Source organism: Herpailurus yagouaroundi, unplaced genomic scaffold (genome assembly GCF_014898765.1).
Source record: "Herpailurus yagouaroundi ecotype Mexico unplaced genomic scaffold, PumYag 67793, whole genome shotgun sequence".
Taxonomy (NCBI): domain Eukaryota; kingdom Metazoa; phylum Chordata; class Mammalia; order Carnivora; family Felidae; genus Herpailurus; species Herpailurus yagouaroundi.
This window is the reverse complement of record NW_024420586.1, coordinates 25,571,940-25,598,947: the sequence shown is the minus strand read 5'-3', so window position 1 is coordinate 25,598,947 and position 27,008 is coordinate 25,571,940. Positions and strand designations below refer to the sequence as shown.

The 27,008-nt window shown below is 51.3% G+C and overlaps 2 protein-coding genes and 1 long non-coding RNA gene across 10 annotated transcripts in view; 2 read left to right on the top strand and 1 right to left on the bottom strand.

Annotated features, from left to right (window-relative positions):
- The window catches only part of LOC121026064 (uncharacterized), an 18,886-nt gene extending 1,118 nt beyond the window's left edge, over positions 1-17,768 (bottom strand). Inside the window, exons 1-2 of the long non-coding RNA XR_005788249.1 lie at positions 17,662-17,768; positions 12,756-12,761 (exon numbers count right to left, since the gene is read on the bottom strand). This is a non-coding gene — a long non-coding RNA (uncharacterized LOC121026064). The remainder of the gene's footprint in view (positions 1-12,755; positions 12,762-17,661) is intronic.
- Positions 1-20,670, top strand: part of CACNA1F (calcium voltage-gated channel subunit alpha1 F) — a 25,052-nt gene extending 4,382 nt beyond the window's left edge. The window contains exons 7-48 of one of the 8 annotated variants that reach the window (XM_040468867.1): positions 35-231; positions 329-432; positions 1,134-1,324; positions 1,591-1,683; positions 1,797-1,890; positions 2,062-2,088; positions 2,227-2,387; positions 3,517-3,742; positions 4,614-4,821; positions 4,915-5,035; positions 5,152-5,233; positions 6,146-6,191; positions 6,376-6,427; positions 6,845-6,998; positions 7,184-7,313; positions 7,805-7,864; positions 8,013-8,119; positions 8,211-8,298; positions 8,748-8,855; positions 8,943-8,995; positions 9,968-10,114; positions 10,932-11,133; positions 11,227-11,385; positions 12,193-12,303; positions 12,553-12,636; positions 13,449-13,469; positions 13,676-13,804; positions 14,134-14,199; positions 14,459-14,550; positions 15,230-15,389; positions 15,617-15,744; positions 16,024-16,120; positions 16,308-16,410; positions 16,674-16,775; positions 16,942-17,072; positions 17,317-17,451; positions 17,721-17,890; positions 18,920-19,045; positions 19,147-19,274; positions 19,381-19,493; positions 19,889-20,086; positions 20,366-20,670. In XM_040468867.1, coding sequence (XP_040324801.1) covers positions 35-231; positions 329-432; positions 1,134-1,324; positions 1,591-1,683; positions 1,797-1,890; positions 2,062-2,088; positions 2,227-2,387; positions 3,517-3,742; positions 4,614-4,821; positions 4,915-5,035; positions 5,152-5,233; positions 6,146-6,191; positions 6,376-6,427; positions 6,845-6,998; positions 7,184-7,313; positions 7,805-7,864; positions 8,013-8,119; positions 8,211-8,298; positions 8,748-8,855; positions 8,943-8,995; positions 9,968-10,114; positions 10,932-11,133; positions 11,227-11,385; positions 12,193-12,303; positions 12,553-12,636; positions 13,449-13,469; positions 13,676-13,804; positions 14,134-14,199; positions 14,459-14,550; positions 15,230-15,389; positions 15,617-15,744; positions 16,024-16,120; positions 16,308-16,410; positions 16,674-16,775; positions 16,942-17,072; positions 17,317-17,451; positions 17,721-17,890; positions 18,920-19,045; positions 19,147-19,274; positions 19,381-19,493; positions 19,889-20,086; positions 20,366-20,596 — 5,135 coding nt within the window. In that variant the 3' untranslated portion in view covers positions 20,597-20,670. Of the gene's footprint in view, positions 1-34; positions 232-328; positions 433-1,133; positions 1,325-1,590; positions 1,684-1,796; positions 1,891-2,061; positions 2,089-2,226; positions 2,388-3,516; positions 3,743-4,613; positions 4,822-4,914; positions 5,036-5,151; positions 5,234-6,145; positions 6,192-6,375; positions 6,428-6,844; positions 6,999-7,183; positions 7,314-7,804; positions 7,865-8,012; positions 8,120-8,210; positions 8,299-8,747; positions 8,856-8,942; positions 8,996-9,967; positions 10,115-10,931; positions 11,134-11,226; positions 11,386-12,192; positions 12,304-12,552; positions 12,637-13,448; positions 13,470-13,675; positions 13,805-14,133; positions 14,200-14,458; positions 14,551-15,229; positions 15,390-15,616; positions 15,745-16,023; positions 16,121-16,252; positions 16,411-16,673; positions 16,776-16,941; positions 17,073-17,316; positions 17,452-17,720; positions 17,891-18,919; positions 19,046-19,146; positions 19,275-19,380; positions 19,494-19,627; positions 19,855-19,888; positions 20,087-20,365 lie in introns of those variants that run through there. The other 7 variants (XM_040468869.1, XM_040468868.1, XM_040468870.1 and 4 more) reach the window with 7 other exon arrangements.
- A 3,475-nt stretch (positions 20,671-24,145) lies between these two features.
- SYP (synaptophysin) overlaps positions 24,146-27,008 on the top strand; it is a 12,426-nt gene continuing 9,563 nt past the window's right edge. Inside the window, exons 1-3 of the mRNA XM_040468732.1 lie at positions 24,146-24,242; positions 25,416-25,481; positions 26,606-26,730. Of these exons, the coding sequence (XP_040324666.1) occupies positions 24,207-24,242; positions 25,416-25,481; positions 26,606-26,730 (227 nt within the window). The 5' untranslated portion in view covers positions 24,146-24,206. The remainder of the gene's footprint in view (positions 24,243-25,415; positions 25,482-26,605; positions 26,731-27,008) is intronic.

Genomic DNA, 27,008 nt, shown 5'->3' with positions numbered 1-27,008 from the left:
CCGTGCTTCAAAATCGGAACTGATCTCGCCACAGACGTGGAAGCGGAGGAGGACCCGTCACCCTGTGCGTCTTCTGGCTCGGGGCGTGCATGCACACTGAACCAGACCGAGTGCCGCGGGCGCTGGGCAGGGCCCAATGGAGGCATCACCAATTTCGACAACTTCTTCTTCGCCATGCTGACGGTCTTCCAGTGCGTCACCATGGAAGGCTGGACAGATGTGCTCTACTGGGTGAGGTGGATGGCGGGCGCACAGCGCGAGACTGTACCTGCCTTTCCTCCGAGAGTGTCTGCATATCCTGAGAGATGCATGCCCTCTCTCTCCCCAGATGCAGGATGCCATGGGGTATGAGCTGCCCTGGTTATATTTCGTGAGTCTCGTCATCTTTGGGTCCTTCTTCGTCCTCAACCTTGTGCTTGGTGTCCTGAGTGGGTGAGAAGCTTAGACACCTTCGCCAATAGTCCCTTTCCCATTTTTTTTGTTCCTAGCACACTCCTAGGCACTCTTTCAGAACCCCTGAAATACCCCTTCATGCAGTCAGTCAACATTGAACATCTGTGTGCAAGCACCATTTTAGGAATGGAATAAAAGACAAAAATCCCTGTCTTCTTGGATATTACACTGTGGTGGAGAGAATAGGAACATACACAGTAGATTGTGTATACACCCATGCGTGCACACCCATAGTGGTTTATTTTTATTTTTGTTTTTTATTTTAAGTAGACTCCACGCCCAACATGGGGCTTGAACTGACAACCCTGACACTCGTGTGCTCTACCAACTGAGTCAGCCAGGCGACTCACATATGTAGTGTTTCGTATGGAATCTGTGCTATGGAAAGAAAGGATGGATAAAAATAGAAATGGGCAAATCTTGCAATTACAAATAGGGACAAGCAGGACAGACCTCCTTGAGAAGGTGTTATCTGACTAGAAATGTGACACAGATGAGATAATGGGCCATGTGGATGTCTGAGGAAAGTGTTCCAAGCAAAGGGAACAGCCTTTGCTTCTGCAAAGCTAGAATGTGCTTGACCTATTCAAAGAACAGCAAGGAGGCTGGTGAGGCTGGAATGGTAAAGGCATGGGAGCCAGGGTGGTCCCCCCTCCCAGCCTTCTATCTTCCTCCCTCAGAGAGTTCTCCAAGGAGAGGGAGAAGGCAAAAGCACGAGGGGACTTCCAGAAGCTTCGGGAGAAGCAGCAGTTGGAGGAGGACCTCCGGGGCTACCTGGACTGGATCATGCAGGCAGAGGAGCTGGACATCGAAGAGTCCTCAGCTGATGGCAACTTTGGTTCTATGGCTGAAGAGGGCCGGGCTGGCCACCGTAGGCAATCCCAGTCTGGCCCATTCCCTGCCCCACACATGCCTCAGATGTGGGCTACCCTCCTGAGACCCAGCCCCAACCGGCAACGACTCCAGGCCCAGCCCCCAGTTCTGACCTAGAATACAGACCCAGACGCAGACCCCAATACCCTTCCCAGACTGTACCCAGAACAAAGATTCCAAATAACAGCCCCCCTGCCATACGCGCACGCCTGGCCCTAACCCAGCCTCAGGCCATGCTCCCCAAATGTCCTCCCCACCCTGCAGGGCCACAACTGGCAGAGCTAACCACTAGGAGACGTGGACGTCTGCGCTGGTTCAGTCACTCCACCCGCTCCACACACTCCACCAGCAGCCACGGTGAGAGTCCATCCAGGTTGGGGAGGGGGACGGGATGGGTAGACAGAGAAGAAAGCCAAGTGTGGAGCCTTTGGGTCTTCACGGACTGACCTCTATTCCCACCCCGACCACAGCCAGCCTCCCAGCCAGTGACACTGGTTCGATGACAGAGACCCCAGGCGATGAGGAAGAGGAGGAGGGGGCTCTGGCCGGTTGTACACGCTGCCTGTGAGGGCCCGCAGCCCTTAACCCCTGACCCAGCCCAGAACCCCGTCTAGACCCTGACCCCAGTCCTTACTTTACCCTCAAACCTTGATCCCAGCCCCCCACCTCCAACCCCAGCCACTGACTGCCCCTGGGTCCTTTATGACGCCCACCTCCCATCCTCCTCTTTTCCAGAAACAAGATCATGAAAACCAGGGTCTGGTGAGTTGGGATCCTTGGACCCCATGACTTTGTAAACCCCACCTCCGAGTCCCCCATGACCACCGGGCTACCCAACTGAGCACCCCCAGGCCTGGTTTAGGTAGGTGATTTCATCAGTGGGCTCGCATTTCCCCTCAGCCGCCACCTCCGCAGAGCCAATCGGAGCCTTCGGGCGCGCTGCCGGCGGGCGGTGAAGTCCAATGCCTGTTACTGGGCCGTGCTGCTGCTCGTCTTCCTCAACACACTGACCATCGCCTCAGAGCACCACGGACAGCCCGTATGGCTCACGCAGATCCAGGGTGCGTACCTCCCCTCGCGGACTGCCAGCCCTCTTCCCCAGTCCCCAATTCCCTCCACCCTAGAAACCCAAGTCCAGGATCTCTAGGGTTCCTTAGACCCCCAGACATTGCATTCCTGCCCTAATAAATGCAGAAACCTTAGCTTGTCCCACCCCACGTTGTAGCTTACACTTATGTAGCACTTGTGTGCATCAAGCTCCATTCTCAGCACTTTACATGTATTAACTCAATTTCTCCTCACCAAAACCTTGTGTGAATTAAATGCTAAGGCACAGAGTACTGAGCACTGAGGTAGTGAGGAGTTCACTGATTAATCCCAGGACTCAGCTAGTAAGTGAGTCAGGCAGGTGGCTCCAGAGTCCAGAATCTTAACTCCACACTGTCTGGATGGGTTAAACCCTCCATGTCTCTGTTTCCCCATCTACAAAATGTGGACAATATGGGGCACCTGGGTGGCTCAGTAGGTTAAGCATCCGACTTCGGCCCAGGTCATGATCTCAGGGTTCATGATTTCGAGCCCCACATAGGGCTCTGCGCTGACAGCGCAGAGCCTGCTTGGGATTCTGTCTCCCTCTCTCTCTGCCCCTCCCCTGCTCACTCTCCATCTCTCTTTCTCAAAAATAAATAAATAAAACTTTTTTTTTTAATGGGGACAGTAATTTTATCTGCTTCATGGTGTGGTTGGGGGGGATTAAGTGAGTTGAAGTGAAAGGTGCTTAGAACATTGCTGGACCCACATAGAGTGCTATTAAGTGTTAGCTCTTACTATTACTTGTTTTCACCTCAACCCCAACCTGAATACTGAACACACTTCTCACTGCAAGCCTCAAACCAGCCTCAGTCCCAACTAAACCCCAGACTCCAATGCTACCTTTGAGTTGGAGTTTTCCTGAACTCATGGAGACTCACCAAGGCCCCCACCCCAATTCTGCCCCTCACCCCAGTTCTGAGCCCCTCAAAACCTCACCCACTCTGACCTATAAATTCACCCCAATTCCTAACCCTAGTGCTACCACCAACCTGTGTCTTGCCTGATACCAGCTACCTCAGATCGCCCTGTGGCCCCTACCTCCCTGCACATCTCCAAGGAAATTGGCCAGTTCGGTCACCTCTGTCCTTCTCCCCACAGAGTATGCCAACAAAGTGTTGCTCTGTCTGTTCACGGTGGAGATGCTTCTCAAGTTGTACGGTCTTGGCCCCTCTGCTTATGTTTCTTCTTTCTTCAACCGCTTTGACTGCTTTGTGGTCTGTGGGGGCATCCTGGAGACCACCCTGGTGGAGGTGGGCACCATGCAGCCCCTGGGCATCTCAGTGCTCCGATGTGTGCGCCTCCTCAGGATCTTTAAGGTCACTAGGTGTGTGTGGCGGGAGAGGACTGGGGCCCCAAGCACAGCCCCAACAGCTCCCCCCCCCAGTTCCAGTGACTATCTGCATCACCATTCATTTAGCAAATATCCATTGAGGGCATACTGTGGGCCAGACACCCTTCCAGGTCCTGGGAAACCCCAGGAATCAGAGCAGACACAAGTTCCTGCCTCATGGAAATTAAAGTCCATTGGGGAGGGTGTCTACTCCATTTCCATCCCCTTCCTCAACCTCCGCTCCAGCTAAAACATTATTCCCAGCACCATCTCTGAACTCAACTCCATACTCATCCCTAACCTTACACCATCTCTAACTCCAACCCCCAGCCACTCATTATACCAAACTCATTTACAGCCCCAACACCCAATCCCAAAGCCAGCCCCATCTCCAATCTCATCCCTAACTTGCAGCCCCAGCCCCATCACTAACCACAACCTCCATGTCCCTAGCTCCTAACCAGCAACCTATCTCCAGCTGCAACTCCAGCCCCAGACTCTATCTCATCCCTATCCCCTCCTCTATCCAACTCTCAAACACAACTTTATCCCCAACTCAGCCATCTAAAACACCAAACACTCTCTTAACCCCTAACCCCAACCCCAATCCCAGGCCCAGTCCCAACCTGAACCCAATTCTAACTTCATGAACTTCCATATAACCTCCATCCTAACTTCATCTGTCATTACACCCTTAACACCAACCCTAACCCCAAACTCAATCTTCCCCTCACTTCTTATTTTAACCTCAACCCAACTCCAAAGTTCATTTTAACCCAGCCCACCCCTAGTGCATCCCAAGCTGGCATCCTGCCCTTGCCCCTGACTCACCACTGGACATGTCCACCCTCCATCTCTATTCTAGGCACTGGGCATCTCTGAGCAATTTGGTGGCATCCCTCCTCAATTCAATGAAATCCATCGCATCGTTGCTGCTTCTTCTCTTCCTCTTTATCATAATCTTCTCCCTGCTTGGCATGCAGCTGTTTGGGGGCAAGTTCAACTTTGATCAGACCCACACCAAGCGAAGCACCTTCGATACCTTCCCCCAGGCCCTCCTCACTGTCTTTCAGGTGGGGCCTGGAAAACATGGAATAGGTGGGTCTGGGGGGGGGAACCATACAGTGGGGGATCCAAAGAGATTCACAGTGAACTCCCACCCTCAGATCCTGACAGGTGAGGATTGGAATGTGGTCATGTACGATGGTATCATGGCCTATGGTGGCCCCTTTTTCCCAGGAATGCTGGTCTGCGTCTACTTCATCATCCTCTTCATCTGCGGCAACTGTATCCTTGGAGCTTTGGGGGGCTGGATGTTGGTAGAACATGGGGTAAGATAGGGGGTTGTTGATGGCCCACAGTCAGGCTGCTTCTTCAACCTTTGCAGCCTGAACTCACCCCAGATATCCTTTTGAACGTGTTTCTCGCCATTGCTGTGGATAACCTGGCCAGTGGAGACACAGGAACTGCCAAAGACAAGGGCAGGTGATGTCTGGCTCTGCCATCAAGACAGTGTCTCCCTGGGATCCCTGACTGGGTCCCCACACATACATCCCACACCATCAGAGATGCCTCAGCCACCCTGGCAATCCATATCCCCAGATCCAATCTGCCAGTCTCCATTCATTCAACATGCATTCATTGAGCACCTACTTTGTGCCAGGCCATATTCTAGACACTGAGGAGACAAGAGGGGTCAAGGTAGACAAAGTCTTCACCTTCATGAAGCTAACATGTTCATGAAGTTAGGGAAGGCAAACAAAACACAAACAAATGAATATATAACATAAGTTAATTAAATATATATTAATAATATGTAATGAAGCAAAGAAAATGGAATAAAAGAATAGAGAGAAATGAAGATTGCTATTTTGGTTAGGGTAATCAAGGAAGGCCTCTATGTGGAGGTGACCGCTGAACAGAGACCCAAGTGAAGTGAGGGAGTGAGCCATGAAAATATCTGGGGAAAGAGTGCTCAAGGCAAAAGGAAAGGAAGTGCAAAGGTCCTGAGGTGCACATTCAGCACATTCACAAAAACCACCAAGGAAATCAGTGAGTCTGGAGTGGGGTGAGCAAGGAGGAGAGTGGTAGGAGGTGAGCTCAAATAGGAGAATAAGAAGGCCATACTAGGGGCATTCTGGGCATGGCAAGGACTTCAGTTTTTGCTCTAAGTGAGTGGGAGCCATGGGAGAGGTGTGATCAGACGAAGAATGTGCCAGACTTAAGATTTAACAGGACCCCTTTGGCTGCTGTGAAAAGGACAGACTGTGAGGATGAGGGCGGAAGCAGGGAGGTTCTATGGGACCTCAGAAAGGTCTGTTTTGACTACATTGACTCCCCCTAAGCTTTGCCTATCTACTGCAAACCTTAGCAATCACTCCCCCTTTCCTCACACAGGGAGAAGAGTGCTGAGGGGAATCCCCCACAGGAAAATGGAGTATTGGTGAGTTAGAAGCCTGGGCATTGTCTATACCTCCCATTACCATCAATACCTGTATATGTGTATATCTTTAACTCCCATCTTCTGCCTGTGCATTCCTCCATTATTGTGTTCCTTCCGTGCCTCCCCTGGGTCCATCCTATAGTGCCTCCCCCACCATCAGTGACCCCCATATTTCTGTCCCCAGGCACATGGTGGGGAGAATGAGGAAGAGGAGGGCAGAAAGAATGAAGGAGCAGGCAAGTGGGCAGGGGCAGGTGGAGGAGGTGTGGGACCTTAGAGACAACACCCGGGCAGAGCTCTTGACCCCTGAGACCTCTCTCTCTGAGCAGAAGCCTTTTCTGAAATCATCTTGAAAATAATGGGCTTGGGGTTTGGCCAACACCATTTGGGATGTTGAGATTAAAGAAGAGAAACAGACATTTTGTTTTACTGCGGAACTTCTCAGAGCCTTTATTATAAAATAGTGTGTTTTTGACTGTGAGGATAGTGATGTTCATTCAACACACATTTCCTCAGCTTCTACTGTGCCCCAGGCACTGTTCTAAGTGCTGGAGACACAACAGTGAGTTTGCCACATGACAAGCACTGTTGTAGGTGCTTTACATACATTTTCTCAATTAATTGTCTGTATTTTGATCTTCTTCTGGTGCCAGGCATGGAGGAAGAAGAGGAGGAGGAGGAGGAAGAGGAAGAAGAGGAGGAAGAAGGTGCAGGGCATGTGGAACTCCTGCAAGAAGTTGTACCCAAGGAGAAGGTGGTACCCATCCCTGAGGGCAGTGCCTTCTTCTGTCTCAGCCAAACGAACCCGTGAGTGCTGGGAGTGGGTAGGGGGCCAAGGCAGGAGGGGATAGGGCAGGTGGAGGGCCAGGAAGCAGCCAGGGCTCTGGCAGGTGCATGGCCTGATTCAACAGAGCCTGAACTGTGTCCCTTGGGCTCTCCCAACCAACTCTGGGGTCCTGGGCTCTGACCAAAACTCATTCCCTACTCCCCAGGCTGAGGAAGGCCTGCCACACCCTCATCCACCATCATATCTTCACCAATCTTATCCTGGTGTTCATCATCCTCAGCAGCGTATCCCTGGCCGCTGAGGACCCCATCCGAGCCCACTCCTTCCGCAACCACGTGAGCCTTTGGCTGGGGGCTGGGGGGGGGACACTCCTAGGGGGGTCCTGCTGGGCACAAGCTGGGGCCAGGCTGGAGACACAGAGAAGATCCTAGTTGGGCAGAAAGAGAAGAGTGATAATGGCAGCTGCTGCAGGTGCCAGCCCTTACTGTGCACACTTGGGGAAACACCAGGGAAATCAGTATTTGGCTGAGGAGGAAGCTTGGGCTCAGAGAGGTTGAGCAGGCCAATGGCACCAATATAGATGAGCAGAGGTAGAAGAGCCCAAATCTGCCCAAATCTGAACCCCAGTCTTTCTGGTGGCCAAGACTTTTGCCTTATAGCGAAGTCCTTGATGATGATGAGAGAGGAAGGAGAGGGGGAGGGAGGGACAGGAAAACTTACAGAAAGGTGCACACAGACACACACACACACACACACACACACACACACACACCTAGGATTCCCCCCAGTTATGACTCAGTGGCTTTGCCTCTCTCTTGCCCGCCAGATTCTAGGGTACTTCGATTATGCTTTCACCTCCATTTTCACTGTGGAGATTTTACTAAAGGTAACTAACAAGCCCCCAGTCGTACCCCCAGTTGCCCCAATCCACTCTGCACCCACCCCTGCAGCCCACCTCTCCTGTTTCCATACTCTCCTCCCCTCTCTATCCCCACACCTGGAATCTAGCCTGATGTCTCTCTACCCTTCCACAGATGACAGTGTTTGGGGCCTTCCTGCACCGAGGCTCTTTCTGCCGTAGCTGGTTCAACCTGTTGGATCTGCTGGTGGTCAGCGTGTCCCTCATCTCCTTTGGTATCCAGTGAGTGACTCTCCCTACCCCCTGCCCACTCCAGTCCTCCCAGAATGGAAGCTAAGCCTGGGCCAGGGCCTGAGGACTGACCCCTCCCCAGCTCCAGTGCCATCTCAGTGGTGAAGATTCTGAGAGTCCTCCGAGTACTGAGGCCTCTCCGAGCCATCAACAGGGCCAAAGGACTCAAGGTAACCCAGCCCCACCCAAATCCACAGGACCCATGCCCTGCCCCACTGCAAGGGCCAAGATCTCTAATCAGACTGACCGTTTGCACTGGTGCATGACCACACAGCCTGGACCCAATATGTAACCACACATCCCTGACCACTGATCATGTGGCCTCACCCATGTCCCTTACAAGTGACTATAAATCCCTTACCAATGGCCACATTTCTCTGATACAAGTTCCTGAAATGTGACCACATATCCCTTCCTGGTAAACACTTATTCCTCGTTGGTGCCCACACGTCCCTGGCCCGTAGCACTGCCCCTTGACCATATGTCCCTGACCACACATCTCTGATCCATGACCAGATGTCCCCGGCCCAAGTCCCTGAGCCCCATCTACACCCAGAATCCCTACCCCAGGCTGCTGTGGCCTGCAGTGTTTGTTAGCCATATTTGTGGGTGCCTGCAGCACGTGGTGCAGTGTGTGTTCGTGGCTATCCGGACCATCGGGAATATCATGATTGTGACCACACTCCTGCAATTCATGTTTGCCTGCATTGGCGTGCAGCTCTTCAAGGTGGGAGGAAACACTGGAAGGAGGCCCAGGCATGGGTCAAGGTGGGGAGTAAAGGGTGAACCTGCCTGACAAATATCTTCCATACAGGGGAAATTCTACAGTTGCACTGATGAAGCCAAACACACCCCCCAAGAATGCAAGTGAGTGCTCAAAACCTTGCCTTTTGTGGAGCTCTTGACCCCTACTAAAAGCCAAAGAGGCCCCTAGATCTCACCAAGGCCCCTGGAATCCTTAGAGCTTCCTCCTAAGAACTGCCGAGACTCCCTCAAGTTTTATCAAGGCCCCCCAAACACCGTGAATTCCCCAAGGCCCCAAGATATACCCCCAGAACTTTCCCAAGAGCTGAAGAGGCCCTCATATCTCACCAACCCCTAAGAAACCCCCCAATACCTCCCCCAAACCCCTCTCCATATTCTCCAGAGTTACCTACATTCTACTCCAGACTCCCCAGAAATCTCCAAATACTCCCCCCACCCACCATCACTGCCACCAAATCCCAGGCTTCCATCTCCAGATTACTGTAGAGGGTAGTGGTTAAAAGCATGGGCTTTGAAGTCAGGCATTCCTGGTTCAAATTCATCTCATGAGACATGGGTACATTTCTCAGCCTTGGTGAATCCCATTTTAATTAACTGAAAAATGGGGATAAAAAGAGTGCAGATCTCACAAGGTGGTGGTGAGGAGTAAGTGAGTTACTACATGGAGAGTGTACTACAATGTAAAGTTACTACATGTAAAGCCAAGCACAGTGCCTGGCATATTTAGTGCTGATAAATGTTGATTATTAGTATTACTTTTTCTTGGGGGTGGTGATGATTATAATGGTGATGATAGCTAATATATATGGTACCAATGCCAGACACTATTCTCATTGAGTGACTTAATTAATCCTTGTAACAAGTCAGGAAATATGTTGTATTATCCTTAATTCATAGATAGGGAAAACTGAAGCACAGAGAGGTTAAATACCCAAGGTCACCCAGCCAGTAAATGGGGGACAGGATATCCAACTCTACCACTCTGCCCTGTTACTTCCATGCTCTACGCCTCAGTCCCCTTTCCCCAGATCCCCACCCCTCCTCACCCAACCAGCCTGTCTGCAACATCCACAGGGGCTCCTTCCTGGTCTACCCTGATGGAGATGTATCACGGCCCCTCGTCCGGGAGCGGCTCTGGGTCAACAGCGATTTCAACTTTGACAATGTCCTTTCAGCCATGATGGCCTTGTTCACTGTCTCCACCTTCGAAGGCTGGCCTGCGTGAGGAGCAGGGCCCCAGGAATGGGCAGGGAACAGGGCAGGAGTCTATGCTAGGGTCTTCTTGGGATGGGTGGGAAGGTACCTTGGGATGTGATAAAGGTCTCTTGAGACTGGATAGGGTTTTGGGGGGACTGGTGGGCATATCAAAGAACTGGCTGGGGGTCCTCCAGAAGTTGGCTGGGGATGCTTTGGGAACTGGGTAAGGGGTGTCTCCAGGAATTGGGTATAGGTCTCTGAGGAGCTAGGTGGAAGTCTAGAGAGGACTGGGTGTGGGATTTTGGGGGGGACTAGGTAGAGGTCTGGAGGGGACACTGGGGGAGGTCTCAGAGGAGATGGAGCTGGAGATTCAGGGGTTTCCAGAGAGATGTACAAGTCTTTAGGGGTACTAGTTGAAGATCTTTGGGGGAGATGGAGCAAGGAATCCAAGTTTATGGGACAGGATTTAGAGATCTTTGGGGGCTTGTGGAGGAGTTCTGGGATGCTGCATGGGGATTTCCTGGTGGCTGGAGAAGGATATTTAGGGATATGTGGTAACTTAAGGGATTTGGGGGTCTTGGAGGACCAGGGTAGGGATTCTCTAGAGGGTTGTATGGGGATCTCTAGGTCTCTGGAGGGCTGAGACAGGGAATTGGGGGTCTTTGAGGTCAGGTGGGGGTCTCTTGGGGTATGTGTGGAGGTCTAAGGTGGTTAGGTCATGGGATTTGGGGGTCTTTGGGATGCCAAGCAGGAGATTCTGGAGTGTTTGTTATGAGGTATCTGGGGGCATGTCTGGAAGGGGGCTGGGATATCTCCTCATCTACCGCCATTGGCTCCCCAGTCTATTATACAAGGCCATCGATGCAAACGCAGAGGACAAGGGCCCTATCTATAATTACCACGTGGAGATCTCAGTGTTCTTCATTGTCTACATCATCATCATTGCATTCTTCATGATGAACATCTTTGTGGGCTTTGTCATCATTACTTTCCGTGCCCAGGGCGAGCAAGAGTACCAAAACTGTGAGCTGGACAAGAACCAGGTGACCTCTGACCCCTGACCTATGGCCACCAACCCCTCCCCACCTCCTTGCCTTGAGATACCAAGCTCACTCATGCCCTGCACCCATATGCAGCGCCAGTGTGTGGAGTATGCCCTCAAGGCCCAGCCACTCCGCCGCTACATCCCCAAGAACCCACATCAGTATCGCGTGTGGGCAGCTGTGAACTCTGCTGCCTTCGAGTATCTCATGTTCCTGCTCATCCTGCTCAACACCGTTGCTCTAGCCATGCAGGTCTGATCTCCCCCACCCTGACTCCTGCCAGACACTGGACCCTATTCTGTCCACACAGCCCCCTGGGAAACATTAGGAATGCTTTAGGCTGCAAGTGCAAAACCCCCAGCTGACAGAGATTAAGCTATAAAAATATTTGCCACATTTCTTCACATCTAAGGCCAATAATTGTCAGTTGCATCCTGACTTAAGAGATGTAAGAATATAGGGGAAATGGCAGATGGCCATTGTAAGTTGCCATTGATTGTGAAATGTACCCCAGTGTCAGAGGTTCTAAATGTGAAAAGATGTGCATAGTGGAGTCAACAATGTATGATAGCTACCTCACATAACAAGAAGTGTAGAGGTGGGCTGTTTGATTATGGTTCATCAGGTATCCAGGCTCTTTCTCCTCCACCATTCTTAGCAAGTTGGCTTTCATTCTCATGATTGTTGCTTCATTATCACAAGATAACTGCCACAGCTCTAGACATCAAAACTGCATTCAAGGCAGGAAAAATGAGGGAAGGTTGTACCCGGGGCTCTCCTCATTTGAGCCTTTTATTGGAAAGCAAAAATAGTTTTCATGGAAACTACTTAGCAGCAGACTTCTGTTTCTTTCTTAGTCAGAAGTAGATGCAAGGAAAGCCAGGAGATCAAGAGCTGGGCTTTCCAATATCCTTATTGAGAAACAGTGTGAGGGATTTGGCCAACCCATCATGCTATCTCATCTCCAGACTCACCTCAGTCCAAGCCAGAAAACATTTTGTTGTGGGTGGGGAGGTCTCTGCCTCAGGCTCTGTACTCACACCTGACTTTCTCCTCCAGCACTATGAACAGACTGCTCCCTTTAACTACGCCATGGACATCCTCAACATGGTCTTCACTGGCCTTTTCACTGTTGAGATGGTGCTCAAAATCATTGCCTTCAAACCCAAGGTGCCTCCTGCGAGCCTTAGAATCTCCTGCAGTGGGTGAATTCCTTAGGGTGGAGCTCACTGCAGAGCTCTTGGGGGAGGTGGCAGGGAACAGGAACCAAGGACTCTTGAGACCATGGTGTGAGAGGGGTCCATATGCAGGCCTATCATGTGGTCCAAGCTGGGCCCTGCCTCCCCAATGTCCCCTACCACTATTGGTCCCCTATGCTAGCTCTGAGAAGACAGGGCTCTACTTTTTTCCTGCCTACAGCATTACTTTGCTGATGCCTGGAACACATTTGATGCTCTTATTGTGGTGGGCAGCGTAGTGGACATTGCCGTCACTGAAGTCAATGTAAGGACTGGCCTCTCCACTAACCCACCTTTCCCCTACCAACCTTCCCCCGCCTCAACCCCAGGTCTTTCTTTCACATGAGTAGGTGCCTCACTCACCTCCATCCTACTCCTGAAGACTCAGTGCTCTTCATTCTAGCTCTATATCTCCTGAGTCCCTATCAGGTTTAGCCAAAGTCCCCCTCCACCAACTCCCTTATTCCATTTGCAACCTATCCTCTGGCTCTGTCATATCCTAAAATGACTCTCTTTTTATTTATGTTATTTCCTCTATTGCCTCTACATTCCCTTCCATTGGCTCCATCATCTCCACCAACTCCTGCCATCTCTTCTGACTACTTCATTGGCTCCATTTCCACCACTGACTCCATTGTCTCCGACACTGGGTCTTTCACGGCTCTGTCATCACCAATGACTGTACCATTGGCTCCATCATCTCCTCCATGGTTCTATCACCTCAATTGACAATGCTGCTTGTTCCATATCTTCATCGCTGGCTTCTCCATTGGGTCCTCCATCGGTTCTCTCAACTCCATCATCTCATGAAACCACTGGCTCCATCATTTCCTCCATTGGCTCCATTGTCTCTCTTCCATCATTTCCTGTACCTTCTTCTTTCCCTTCCACCCTCACTGCCAACTTTTCCCACAACCATCTTGACCCACTGCCACATAACCTTCTCCATAATCCCTTGAATAATGACTCTACCATCCATTATCCCCTATATCTGCTACATCATTTCTCCTATGTTCATTTGGGCTGTGATCTCATCATATCCTCTGTCACCTCTGTCTTGGCTGTATCTCCCTTCAGAATGGTGGCCACCTTGGCGAGGTACCCCCACCTCACAACAGGGACTCTATGCTTCTTTCCACACCTACCTGCCCTTCCTTGCTTCTTAAAAGTCCTTAGAAATGTCCTCTGACTACCCTGGGGCCTGAGTTCTGAGGGATTTGGGGGCTGGGAGGGCCAAAGAATGAGATAGGGAGGTGACTGGGGAAACTGTAGACTGATCATACCCACCACACCCTCAACCTCAGAGCTCTGAAGACAGTTCTCGCATTTCCATCACCTTCTTTCGCCTCTTCCGAGTCATGCGGCTAGTGAAGCTTCTCAGTAAAGGTGAAGGAATCCGCACATTGCTCTGGACATTCATCAAGTCCTTCCAGGTAAGCTCCCGTCCCTTTGACCACCCCTCACCCACATCTCATACCTCTCAACCTGAACTGCATCTCCCAGTGTGCCATATCCATCTGCAATTTACCATTTCCGGTTTTCTCTCTTTTCTAGGCTCCCAATTCCCAACATACCTTGGCCTCACTAACCTTATTCTATTGTATTTAGTACCGTGTCCACATTTGGGAGACACTGGTAGTCATGGGAACTTTGGGGATGGGCCACATCTCTCATCAAGCCCAGACTTGAGGAAGCAGTGTATTCTGGGGCTTATAGTTCTCTGCCTGGACCTGAATATCTATCCTCCTCTCCACCCCTATAGGCCTTGCCCTATGTGGCTCTTCTCATCGCGATGATATTCTTTATTTATGCAGTCATTGGGATGCAGGCAAGTGGGGACCCTAGGTAGCATCCCTCAGGCACACTTCTGCTGAGGGGTGTTGGGTAAGAATTCATATACAATGAGGGTGGTGGGTTGAAATACAAGCTGGATGATGCTGAGTCAGTCCACACACCTGTGAAATGGGATGTGCAGTGACTGCACATCAGGGTTGTGAGGATCCTTTGAGTATTAGAAGTTGTGAAATGAGTGACAACTTGTAGGGGCATGGGTTCGCCCCTCTGACACATGCCCTGTGTGCCCACAGATGTTTGGTAAAGTGGCTCTTCAAGATGGCACACAAATCAACCGAAACAACAATTTTCAGACCTTTCCACAGGCTGTGCTACTTTTGTTCAGGTGACATCTACCCCCCTCCACTGCCACCTTGGTCCCCAGCATGCCCTTGGGTGCTCACATACCCTTGTCTGGGCCCTGGACTGCCTGAGGTGTAGAAATAACAGGGCAGCATGGGGCTGCATTTTGCCTGAGGTCTTTTCTGGCTGTGATTTGAAGAATTTTGTATAATAATCTAGCCTCAGCCATCCTTTTTCTGGCTGTAAGATGTATCCTTTTCTTAGGCCTCAGTACCCCATCAGTAAAACACGAACATGACTGTCATCATCTTGGCCACACCAGCTTCTAAAATATCTAAATCCTGGGGCCCTTGGGTGTCTCAGTCGGTTAAGTGTCTGACATCAGCTCAGGTCATGATCTCATGGTTCATGGGTTTGAGCCCCACATTGGGCTCCGTGCTAACAATGCAGAGCCTGCTTGGGATTTGTTCTCTTCCTCTCTCTCTGCCCATCCCCTGCTTTGTGCACTTGCTCTCTTTCTTTCATCTCTCTCGCTCTTTCTCTCAAAAATAAATTTTTTTTAAAAACTTAAAAAAATAAAATAAAATACTGAAATGCTATCTGTGCCAGATACAGCCCCTGGCAAGAAGTGGATCATCTCCTCACCCCTCCAGCCCCCACAATGCCACTTGCCATGACTTCATAGCCTCCCCTCAAGGATGGCCCCTTGTGTGACCCCCCAGGTGTGCCACCGGTGAGGCATGGCAGGAGATAATGCTTGCCAGCCTTCCTGGGAGTCGGTGTGACCCTGAGTCTGACATCAGCCCTGGTGAGGAGTTTACCTGTGGCAGCAATTTTGCCATCGCCTATTTTATCAGTTTCTTCATGCTCTGTGCCTTCCTGGTGAGGACTGTTTCCCCACAACCACCACCATTGCCATGGGGGCTGTCCCTGAAGGGTCTGGGGAGGAGGTGGGGAGCCCAGATCTTCAGAGTAGGTGAAAGGGCTGATCTGACAAGATCAACCCAGGAACTCGTGACCCAGTAACCATAAGTTTACCTCAGCATCCCACCAACCCCCAACACCCTACTCTGCCCTTCACCTAACCCCCACTATTCGCTGGCCCACAGATCATAAATCTCTTTGTGGCTGTCATCATGGACAACTTTGATTATCTAACCAGAGATTGGTCCATCCTGGGCCCACATCACCTCGATGAATTCAAGAGGATCTGGTCTGAATATGACCCTGGAGCCAAGTATGACATGTATCCACATAACTGGGATTGCAGGGGACAGTGCACTGCCCCACCCATTCCCCCAGACACAGAACCTCTGACCTGTACCTCCCATTACCTAGTCAATAGATGCCCCAAGTTTCCACTGCTTCTGTTCTCTGTCTTCCCCAACTACCATAGATAGGGTTGGCTCTGGGGTGTTGGTGGGGGAGGTATTTATAAGCTGGTGGAGTCTTCAGAAAGGGCTGGAGGGGTTATCTCCAATCCAGCGGTGCCTCCTACCCACCCCACCTGCCCCAGGGGCCGCATCAAGCACCTGGACGTGGTTGCCCTGCTGAGACGGATCCAGCCCCCCTTGGGATTTGGGAAGCTGTGCCCACACCGAGTGGCCTGCAAGGTCTGTGCACCCACCCACCCCCCACCTCTGAGAGGGCTGTCCATCACACGGCAAGGGTGGGCAGGGGTGTGCTTTGGGTGGGGAGGGTGTGTTTTGCTTTATCCTTAAAGGTTTCTGCCCCTGGGCATCCAGTGCCTTCATCCCTGGCATTTGCTCAAAGTGAGTTCTACGTCCCTGGTGTGTGTAGAGACTTGTGGCGATGAACATGCCCCTCAACTCAGATGGGACAGTGACATTCAATGCCACACTCTTTGCCCTGGTTCGGACATCCTTGAAGATCAAGACAGAAGGTGCATGGGAGGGATGGAGAAAGGACAAGAGCAGGAGAGTCCCTGGGGAGGGTGCAGGGATCACTCATTGAGTGATGGGCCTGGCTCCTGTCTCTGAACCTCGAAATGAGTGACTTTGGCTTCTCCAGGCCTGTTTTCCCACCAGTTCAATGGGGGCGGTGTGTGACTGCGGTAGAAGCTGGTGAAGCCCCTTCCAACAGGGAGGGAGTGGCTGTGAAGGGCTCTTCCTATTGGCTCAGGCCCCACATCCTCTCCCGATGCAGGGAACCTGGAACAAGCCAATCAGGAGCTGCGGATTGTCATCAAAAAGATCTGGAAGCGGATGAAGCAGAAGCTGCTAGATGAAGTCATCCCCCCTGCTGACGGTGAGCTAGCTCCACCCCAATTCCTTGAGCCCGCCCAAATGTCAAAGGATTGCTCACCATCACAAAACTAGCACTGGATGGAGGGGGGCGAAGGGGAGCCTATGCTCTGGGTAGGGGGGTAACGGGAGACCCCTGTGTGACCTTGACTTTTCTCCCTTGCCCCCAGAGGAAGAGGTCACCGTGGGCAAATTCTACGCCACATTTCTGATCCAGGACTATTTCCGCAAATTCAGGCGGAGGAAGGAGAAGGGGCTACTAGGGAGCGAGGCCCCCTCAAGCACTTCCTCTGCTCTTCAGGTCTTTAGAGGGGCCTGGGTGCGTGGGTGGGAGTATGTGGAGGACTGTGGCTAAGGATGACTGCCCTCTTGATCTCACAGAACCCATGTCACAGATGAGGAAACTGAGGCTCCAGGTCTCAGAGGGTCAGTGGTGGCTGAGGGACCCCTTCCCCCACCCCACACTCCTGCACAGGAAGCAGGCTCATGGACAGGGAAATTTAGACCCTGGGCTGCCTTCCTTCCCCATTTTTTCACCCCCACAGGCTGGTCTAAGGAGCCTACAGAACTTGGGTCCTGAGATCCGGCAGGCCCTCACCTGTGACACAGATGAAGAGGAGGAGGAAGAGGGGCAGGAGGGAGAGGAAGAGGAAGATAAGAAGGATCCAGAAACATACACAGTGAGGACAAGTTTTCACTCCCCTGGGAATTTGATTGTAGAAATAGTTCTTCAATTCCTTAGGTAACTTTGACACTGCCTCTGGGGGAAGGGAGGCCCCCAGAGAAGTACTCCCCCCAAAACAGGCAAACAGGTATTATTTGATACCTACCATCCACTGTTGGAGGGTGAGACCCAGATTCAGCCCCTAGTAAGGTCATTGGAGATAAACTCCAAGTGACTTAGATATGATAACATGAATGGCAACATTCAATCCTGTGACTTCCACAGGCCCCAACGGGCTCCCAGCCCCCATCTCGCCGGAGTTCTGTGATTTCTGTATCTCTGCCTGTCGGGGACAGACTTCCAGATTCACTCTCCCTTGGGCCCAGTGACGATGATGGGGGGACTCCCAATTCCAGACAGTCCAGTGTGCCCCAGGCTGGATCCCATGGCCACAGGTATGGTCAAGGGTCTGGTGGGATATTGCAAGGGAAGGCAGGGACTAGCCAATACATGGAGATAATTCAGGAGCAAGAGGGCCTTTGAATGGAAATTTGGGAAGGATGGAAGGGACTCAAGGGCTCGGATGGGAATAGAGGATAAGAAGAGATTCATATGAGAAAGGCAATGCAAAGGTTTAATACAAAGAACACATAGGGGCGCCTGGATGGTTCAGCATCTGACTCTTGATCTCAGCTAGGGTCTTGATCTCAGGGTCATGAGTTCAAGCCCCACATTGGACTTCACACTGGGCATAAAGCCTACTTAAAAAAAAAACAAAAACAAACACAAACAAAAGAAGCACATAATGTGGAACTTCCATGGTCCTCAATTTTGTCACCTGTAAAAGGGGGATAATAATAGCACTTATATCACGGGGATAATGAAAGAATGAAATGAAGTCACACCTAGCTGTCACTTTGACAGCCTCCTCCTCACCTCTCCCAACACACCCCCAGTTCTTGTGTTGAAGGTGTCTCTTCAACAGGCCAACTTTGATTTTTTTTTTAAATGTTGTGTCCTTCCCATGAGAAATATGTATTAAAAGAAAGCCCATGTTCATTTTAAAATGATGACAGGTTAATTTTCTGGTATGTGAGTTTTCCCAATTTAAAAAAAAAAAAAAACTGGGGCGCCTGGGTGGCTCAGTCGGTTAAGCAGCCGACTTTGGCTCAGGTCATGATCTCGCAGTCAGTGAGTTCAAGCCCCGCGTCAGGCTCTGTGCTGACAGCTCAGAGCCCGGAGCCTGTTTCAGATTCTGTGTCTCCCTCTCTCTGACCCTCCCCCGTTCATGCTCTGTCTCTCTCTGTCTCAAAAATAAATAAACGTTAAATAAATAAATAAATAAATAAATAAATAAATAAATAAATAAAATCCTACTGTAGGGATGGGGCACAGAACAAGAAGGAACCAGCAGTGCAGGGCCACATACTGGGGGGTGGGGGGCTGGTGGATCTGGTCTGTCTAACTTGCTTCACTTTCCCCAGGAGAAGCTCTGGGGGGTTCATTTTCACCATTCCAGAAGAAGAAAGTTCTCAGCCCAAGGGAACCAAAGAGCAAGAGAATCAGAACGAGGAAGAGGAAGTCCCCGCCAAGGACTCTGGCCATGACATGTAGGATGAGCCCATTAGCCATGTGCAGGAGGGCAGAACTAATGGAACCCCATCACCCATTCCCAAGCCTGAGCTCACCCCCAGCCCTCTTTCCCGCACAGGCTCTCCTACCTAGATGAGCAGGCAGGGACTCCCCTGCGCCCCATCCTTTTGCCACCTCACAGACCCCAGAGATATGTGGATGGCCACAATGCACCACGCCGCCGTCTGCTGCCCCCCACACCTGCAGGTGAGAGCGGGCATGGGTGCTGGGGGCCCCACAAGGGCCAGCAAGGCAGAGGGCTGGGGTGGCATTGAAATTCTTCTTCGCCCCCTCTGCCTTTCCCTACCCCCAGGTCGGAAGCCTTCCTTCACTATCCAGTGTCTGCGGCGCCAGGGCAGTTGTGAAGATTTACCCATCCCAGGCACCTATCATCGTGGGCGCAACTCGGGCCCCAGCAGGGCGCAGGTGAGATGGGGGAATAGGGTGCTAAGGTCTGGAAGGGTAGAGTCATCCTAGGCTGAATTTATCAAACACACTACATCTTCTGAGGAATGGGGCATGTATGAATTCACAAAACCCTCACTGTACCTGTGACATAGGTTAGTTCCAGTTTACAGATGAGGAAACTGAGGCTCAGAGAAGTTTACCCCAGATCACACAGCTAGTAAGTGGCAAAGCTCATATTTAAACCCAGGTCTTCTATGCTCTTAAATAAACTCAAGTCTGATTTATATGCATTCAGTTTGACTCCAGCTGTATTTGCAGGGGTGGGGGTGGTAAGATGTAGGCACAGGGCTGAGTCCTAAACTTTCACACGTCACCCATCTATAATTATCCCCCTGATGTTTATTCTGGTCCAGGGTTCCTGGGCAACCCCTCCTCAGCGGGGTCGGCTCCTATATGCCCCACTGTTATTGGTGGAGGAGGGTGCAGCGGGGGAGGGGTACCTCGGCAAATCCAGTGGTCCACTGCGCACCTTCACCTGTCTGCATGTGCCTGGAACCCACTCAGACTCCAGCCATGGCAAGAGGGGCAGTGCCGACAGCCTGGTGGAGGCTGTGAGTCCAGCAGGGCTGTGGGCAAGAGGGATGGGGGAGAAGGGGAGGAAGTGGGAGCTTGGGAAGGAGGGAACAGAGGCCCTCAGTCTCTGTGTTATGCATGTAACTGTCTATCCCCTTGCTCTGTGACTGCTCAGCATGATGTGTGTGTGACCGTCCCCAGTGACTACCCTGCACACCTTCATGCATGCATCATCTATCTACACTGACCCCTCTGTGCACACTGCTTTGGCTCCATGTTGTGCTCTCTGTCAACTCTGATCCCATCTGTGCCCCCAGGTGCTCATCTCTGAGGGCCTGGGCCTCTTTGCCCGAGACCCACGCTTTGTGGCCCTGGCCAAGCAGGAGATTGCAGATGCGTGTCGCCTGACACTGGACGAGATGGACAGTGCTGCCAGTGATCTGCTGGCACAGGGGACCAGCTCACTCTATAGTGATGAGGAATCCATCCTCTCTCGCTTAGATGAGGAGGACCTGGGAGACGAAATGGCCTGTGTCCATGCCCTCTGAATTCCCGTCTGTCCTCCACTGCTCAATAAACCTCCTGCTCTCCCTTCCCCAGAGGGAGACAGGCATGGACTACACCCCTGGATTTTGATGTCTTTGCACTGGGGGCCTGGGGCTATCCAGCGGCCCCCCAGCTATCCATCTCCTGCTTCAGCCCCGAGCCACTGCCCACACACGAGTATTTCCAGAAACCAGGACAGCCAGGCCTGATTATTCAGCGTCAGGGAAGGAGGGAGGAGGAGGAAGAAGAGACAGAAGCCAAAAAAAGCTGGAGACTGAGTGGAGGTGGTGGGGGAGGGGAAGGGGACCAGACAGAGATGGAGGAAGGAGGAGAGAGGATGTGTGGGGGCTTAGACGAGGAGTGGGGGGAAGTCAGAGATGCCACAAGGGGTCAGGCAGGTCAAACTGAGGAAGGACAGACAGATGGGATGGAAAGGATAAGAATACTCAGAATGGAGTCCTGCCAGTAGAAAGGCCAGGAGGTTGGAATTAGTGTGGTATGTAATATGTCAGGCAGAGGGGTCCTCTGACAGCATCAGGAATTTCCGGGAAGCTAAATCAGGATTACCCTGTCTCCCACTTCCTACCTTCTGCCTAAGAGAAAGAAAATCTAAGTCCCTAACAGAAGACATGGATGACAGCAAACGGCGAGGCTCCTACCCTGGGGGAACCCACTCAGGGCCCACCGGGTATTCCTGAGACCACCTAAGAGTATCCCACTCTCCTCCCACCCGGATCCCAGAGCTCCTATTTCTGCTTCTTGCCCTGCCTGTAGTCATTACCCACCCTTTGGGGTCTCATTAACTAAGTGAAGCTATATCAGACATTTACTTTGTGCCAGGCACTCACTGTTCTGGGTTTCCCTCAGACCAAACTGAGCTGGCCTAGACATTACACAGGGCTTGTCCAAGGTGGTAGTCAACCCTACTCCAAAGGAATTGGAGGCAGTGGTGGGAAAGGTCCTGGATGGGGCCACCACTGGGGAGGATCTGACCTAGGGTTTCATCCCAGCTCTCAGAGCAGTAATTCCTCATTTGTATAATTTGTGTCAATCCAGCCAGGACTGAAATTTGAGGGAAGCCAGAATTGGAGACTGGGACTCAGAATATAGGATTGCACCAGGCCTTGAAACCAAGGCTTGGAGTGGTTAGGCTGGGGTATTGTGGGCACAACAAGTCATGGGCAGAACATAGAGAGTGAAAGGAGACTGTTGAGGGGTAAGGTGGAAGAGGCCACCTGAGGCCAGACGATGCAGACCCTTCAATGCCTATCTCTAAACCCTGGGAGTTTTCCTAAAAGCAGTGAGGAGCCATGGGAGAGATATGAGCAGGGTAGTGACATAGTTAACTGCATTTTAGATGGATGCTCTGACGGCTGTGCTGAAAACAGAAGGGAGGGGGAAGAGACTGGAGATGCTAAAATTGGCAGGAACCATGGTTGCCTTAGCCAGGGGAGGTGGCAGAGGAGATGGTGAGAAATTAGTGGATTCCAGAGATGTGTAGGAAGTAGAATGAACCATTTATTTGGCCCTGGGCTAAGTGCATAACAGTGATTACCTTGTTTAATCAGTGCAACAACACTATAAGTACCATTTTAAACTATTTCACATGTCTGAAGTCATACAGGAATAAATATTAAAAGTGGTCTTCAAATTGAAGCGATTAAATGCCAAAACCCATGCTCTTTCCCCCAAAAAAGGCACTAAATGGGATGTATCTATTACATATTTGTGTGAATTTGACTGTGAGAGGAGGATGTTTAAAAGATAGGTACACATTCAGATGGTTCGAAATTCAAAAGGCACAGGGGCGCCTGGGTGGCTCAGTCGATTAAACGTCCTATCTTGGCTCAGGTCATGATCTCAAGGTTCTTGAGTTTGTGCCCCAAGTGGGGCTCTCTACTGTCAGCTCAGAGCCCAGTTTGGATCCTATCTCCCACCCTCTCTGCCCTTCCCCGGCTCACTCTCTCTCTCAAAAATAAACATTTTTTTAAAAATTCAAAAGGCACAAAGGGGTACAAAGTGGAAAATTTCCCTTCCCTCTAGAGGCAACCTGTGTTATCAGATGTTTTATACAGGTATAGGATGCTTTACTGTTAACTTAGCACAGTGGTTAAGAATAACAGGTGCTAGAGCCAGGCTTCCCGGTTCAGATCCTGATTCCATTACTTACTAGTTGTGTGAGTTTAGGAAAATTCCTTCACTTCTCTACACCTTAGTTTATTCAGCTATAAAGATGTAAAATGAGGATGATACTAGTACCTGCCTTATAGGGTTGCTGTAAGTATTTGAATGGGTGATATATTGAAGCTATCCCAACAGTGCTTGACATAGAATAGCCACAATTTAAGATGTTAGCTATTCTCTATATAATTATGATATAATTCTTTCCTTTTCTTTCTACACTATTCCCACACAGTTTGGCATCTTACATTTCTTCTTTAACTATCTTGGTGATCATTCCATATCTCCATATTATTATTAATGACAGCTACATAGTACTCCATTTTGTGGTTGTATCAGAGTTTACTTAAACAGGTCACCAGTATTGAGCACTTAGGGAGTGTCCATTCTTTCATATTATAAACAGTGCTGCAGTGAATCATCTTGTACATACACCTTTTAGCACATGCATGAATCTACCTGTAAGCTAAATTCCTAGAAGTAGAAATACTGAGCCAAACAATATATGGATTTGTTAGTTTGCTAGATTTTGCCAAATTGCCCACTCTAGAGGTTATACCAACTTAACTTCCACTGGTAATTTATGGGAATGCCTGTTTCTGGCCAACCTGCCAATATTGAGCTTCAGCAAACTTTTTTTTTATATTCACCACTCTCAAAGACAAAAAACAGTATCTTAGTAGTTTTTGTAGGCATTTCTTTAAGTATAAATGAGGCTGAACATCTTAAATTGCAGTTGTATTTTATCCACTGGATTTTGCAACATGGCAATCGCCATTGACCTTGTAGGCCTAGTTTTAGTAGCATGAAAGAGGGATAGTCCAATTAAGAGGGCTGAGGAATAAACAGGATATAAAGGGTAGAGTAGGAGCAGACAAAAATATGACTAAAAGGAAAGAGATTAATAGGGGAGATGGTTGGAGGGGGAGGGAGGGGTTTTTAAGACCTTGCACTATGTTTAAATCGCAGGGACTTTGGGCACTGCCAATTACTAGCTGGGCGACCTTGTGCAAATAGCTTCACCTCTCTGGGGACTCATTTTCCTCATCCGTAAAAATGGGGCTAATAGTTCCTACCACATAGGGCTGCTGTAATGATTAAATGAGTGAACACATTCAACAAACTCAGTAAAAGGCCTGGCAAAAACGTCATACCGTAGGACCGACCGGTCCTCCTCGCCCCAGACCCTGGGCTGTGTTTTCAGAGACACCGATCTTCCCGGAGCGCTCTCGCGGCCCCAGCCTTAGGACTGGAATGGCGCCTGGCGAGATTGAGGTTCGGCCGGCTGTATGCAGGCGCGCGCGACGAGTGGGGCGGGGGCGCGAGGGGCGGAGCCGCGGCCGCCTAGGCTGTTCCGACGATCGCGCGCCGCCCCCGCCGCGCCCCGCGCCCGCCCTTGTTAGCAGGCGCCTCCCGCCCCCCGCATTGCTGATGCTGCTGCTGGCAGACATGGACGTGGTGAATCAGGTACGCGTTCCAGCACCGAGGACAGAGCCCGCCGCTGTCCGGCTTCCCCGTCCGGATGCAGCTGATCAGGCGACTCTGAGAGGTGGTGGCCAGGGTCCTGGCAGCAGACACCCGGTCCCGGAGCTGGGGCTGGGGTCTGCGGCAGGCGAGGGAGGAAAGGGGAGGTGGAGAAAAGGAGTGAGCCCTTTGCCGCAGCGAGGGCCGTCCTCTCTGCCGCAGCGGGGTCCGCCAGAAGCTGGGTTCCTTATTGGCAACCGTGAGGAGAGGAGAGGAAGAGGGGTCTTGGGGCTAGGGTAGGGGCGGAGAGGGGCGAGGGGAGGAGGAGTGGAAGAAGATGGGGGTTGCTGTAGATAAGCTAGGAAATAGAGCGACAGAAGGCGTTGGGGCGGGGGTTGGGGGGGGGAGCTGACACCTGCCCCTCCCAGAGAAGGTACCCCAGTGAATGACCACCCTTTCTCCCAGAACAGACCAAGGGGGACGATCCAATTTTGCCTCTCCAAAGCTCCTACTCTCCCCTCCCCCAGCACATATCCAGTGAAGCCATGTCCCAGCCCTCCCCCCCCTTAATCAGCCGGGACCCTCTCTGCCATCTCACTCTTCTTCACCACCTCAGAACCTCACCCCCTCTCTAACCAGTACCAACCCCTCCCCATCTTCATCACTTCAGACCCCCCAACCACCATCTGACTCACCTTTACCACTGCAGACCCCTCCCCCACCCTAGCCAACCTGATTCCCTCCCTGTTATGACTCACCTTCACCATCCAAGACCCCATCCCCCACCATAATGAACCCCAACTCCTTCCTCACTCTCTCCACCTGATCCTCTTCGCCATCTGACTCATCTTTACCGTTTCAGACCTTTTCCCCTTCCCCAGTTAGTCCTGACCCCATCCCCATCTTCCTCACCCTGACAACCCTCTGCAACCTACCTCACTATCTCCCCTAACCGCCCCCCCCACCAGTCCTGAACCCCAGGGGTCTTCTCTCAGAGACCCTGTGCTCAAACCTTCCCTTAAGTGTCACTTTCTCCTTCTCACTCCCTCTCCGAACATCACTCCCTCCTGGAGGTCACATGCCCTATCCCCAAGGGTCATTGCCTGGTGGCCTTGCCCCTCACCTCCCTCTCCATGCCCAACAACCCCACCCCCTCCCCACCGTTTCTCTCCTCAGCTGGTGGCCGGGGGTCAGTTCCGAGTGGTCAAGGAGCCCCTTGGCTTCGTGAAGGTGCTGCAATGGGTGAGTGTGGACTGGGCCATGAGGAGAAAGAAGGAGGTGATGGGGTCTGGAAGAGCAAGGGTGGAGTAGGGGTGGTGAGCACAGAATGGATGAGTAGGTGGGGAGTGGAAGAGGACAAAAGAATTGGGCTCCAGGGTGAAGTCCCAAGGGGTTGGGGCTAGAGAATCAATGGGCTGTGATGTGACGTCATGTAAGACCAAGGGTACCCCCGTTGTAAAGTGGAAGAATGTGACGTCCTACCTCCTCCCTTGAGGTGAGAGAGGGGCAGGGGAGGTGGAGCCTGAAGCTGGTTGCTGCAGAAAAGATGCAAAGCCAGAGAAATCCAGGGACAGTGAAAGAGAATGAGAGGCAGGAAATGATGGAGACAGAGGTGGAAATACCAAGAAAAAAAAAAAGATACAGAGATGAGAGAAAGTGGAGACAAACGGAAAGAGACAAAGAAAAGGGAGACAGAGATGCAAAGAGAAATAGACACAGGGAAAGTGGCAGAAAAATGGAATGGGGGAGAGATAGAAACAGAGAAAAAGAGATACTCAGAGGAAAGAGAAGAGGAGGAACTGAAAAGAGAGAGATACCACAAGGGAGACAGAGAGAGCATGATACCGAGACCAAGTCAGAGACGGAACAGGAAGATAGAGACAAACAGACCAAGGACATAAAGACACATAGAGAGAGACATACATTTACACAGAGATAGAGAAAAAAGAGACATAAAAAGACACACATTGATGCTAGAAAGTCAGAGGCAGAGAGAGAAACAGAGATACAGAGACATCTGAGAAAGAGAAACAGACAGATACCAAGAGAACTAGAGACATAGAGAACAAGAGACAGGCAGAAATACACAGAGAGACACAGAAATAGACTGAAACAGAAGGGGGGGGGTCAGGGCACGGAGAGGTAGAGACTGAGAGAGACATTGAGAAAAAGACGGAAGAGATGGCCACACCCCTGTAATCAGCTTGTCCTTGGAGCCGATGAGCCCTGATTAAGGGGTGGGGGTGGGGATGGAGACTGGTCCATCTGGTGCTGCTTGTGCTGGGCCCTGATCTGTCCAGAGGAGGGCATCCCTATCCCACGTGTACACAGGATAACCATGGCCATCTCCATCCCTGCTGCCCAAGGTCTTTGCCATCTTCGCCTTTGCTACATGCGGCAGTTACACCGGGAAGCTCCGGCTGAGCGTAGAGTGTGCCAACAAGTCCGAGAGTGATCTCAGCATCGAGGTTGACTTCGAATACCCCTTCAGGTGCGCCCCCACCCTACCCCACCCCTGGAATCCCGAGAGAGAGAGGGTGGGGGTGGGGTGGGACTGGCCAATACCACCTCCCCAGTGGCTCCTGTTCAGCCCCCACCTCAGGGTACCACACTGGCTAAGGTCACTGTGCATGCACTGAGCACCTACTTTGTGCCTGGCACTGCTCTGGACATCTAGATGTGTGGTGAGCCAGACAGGCCTAGACTGTTGCCCTCTGGCTATGTTCTAGTGAATAGGGAGGGGCAGGAGACCGGTAATAAACAAGATCC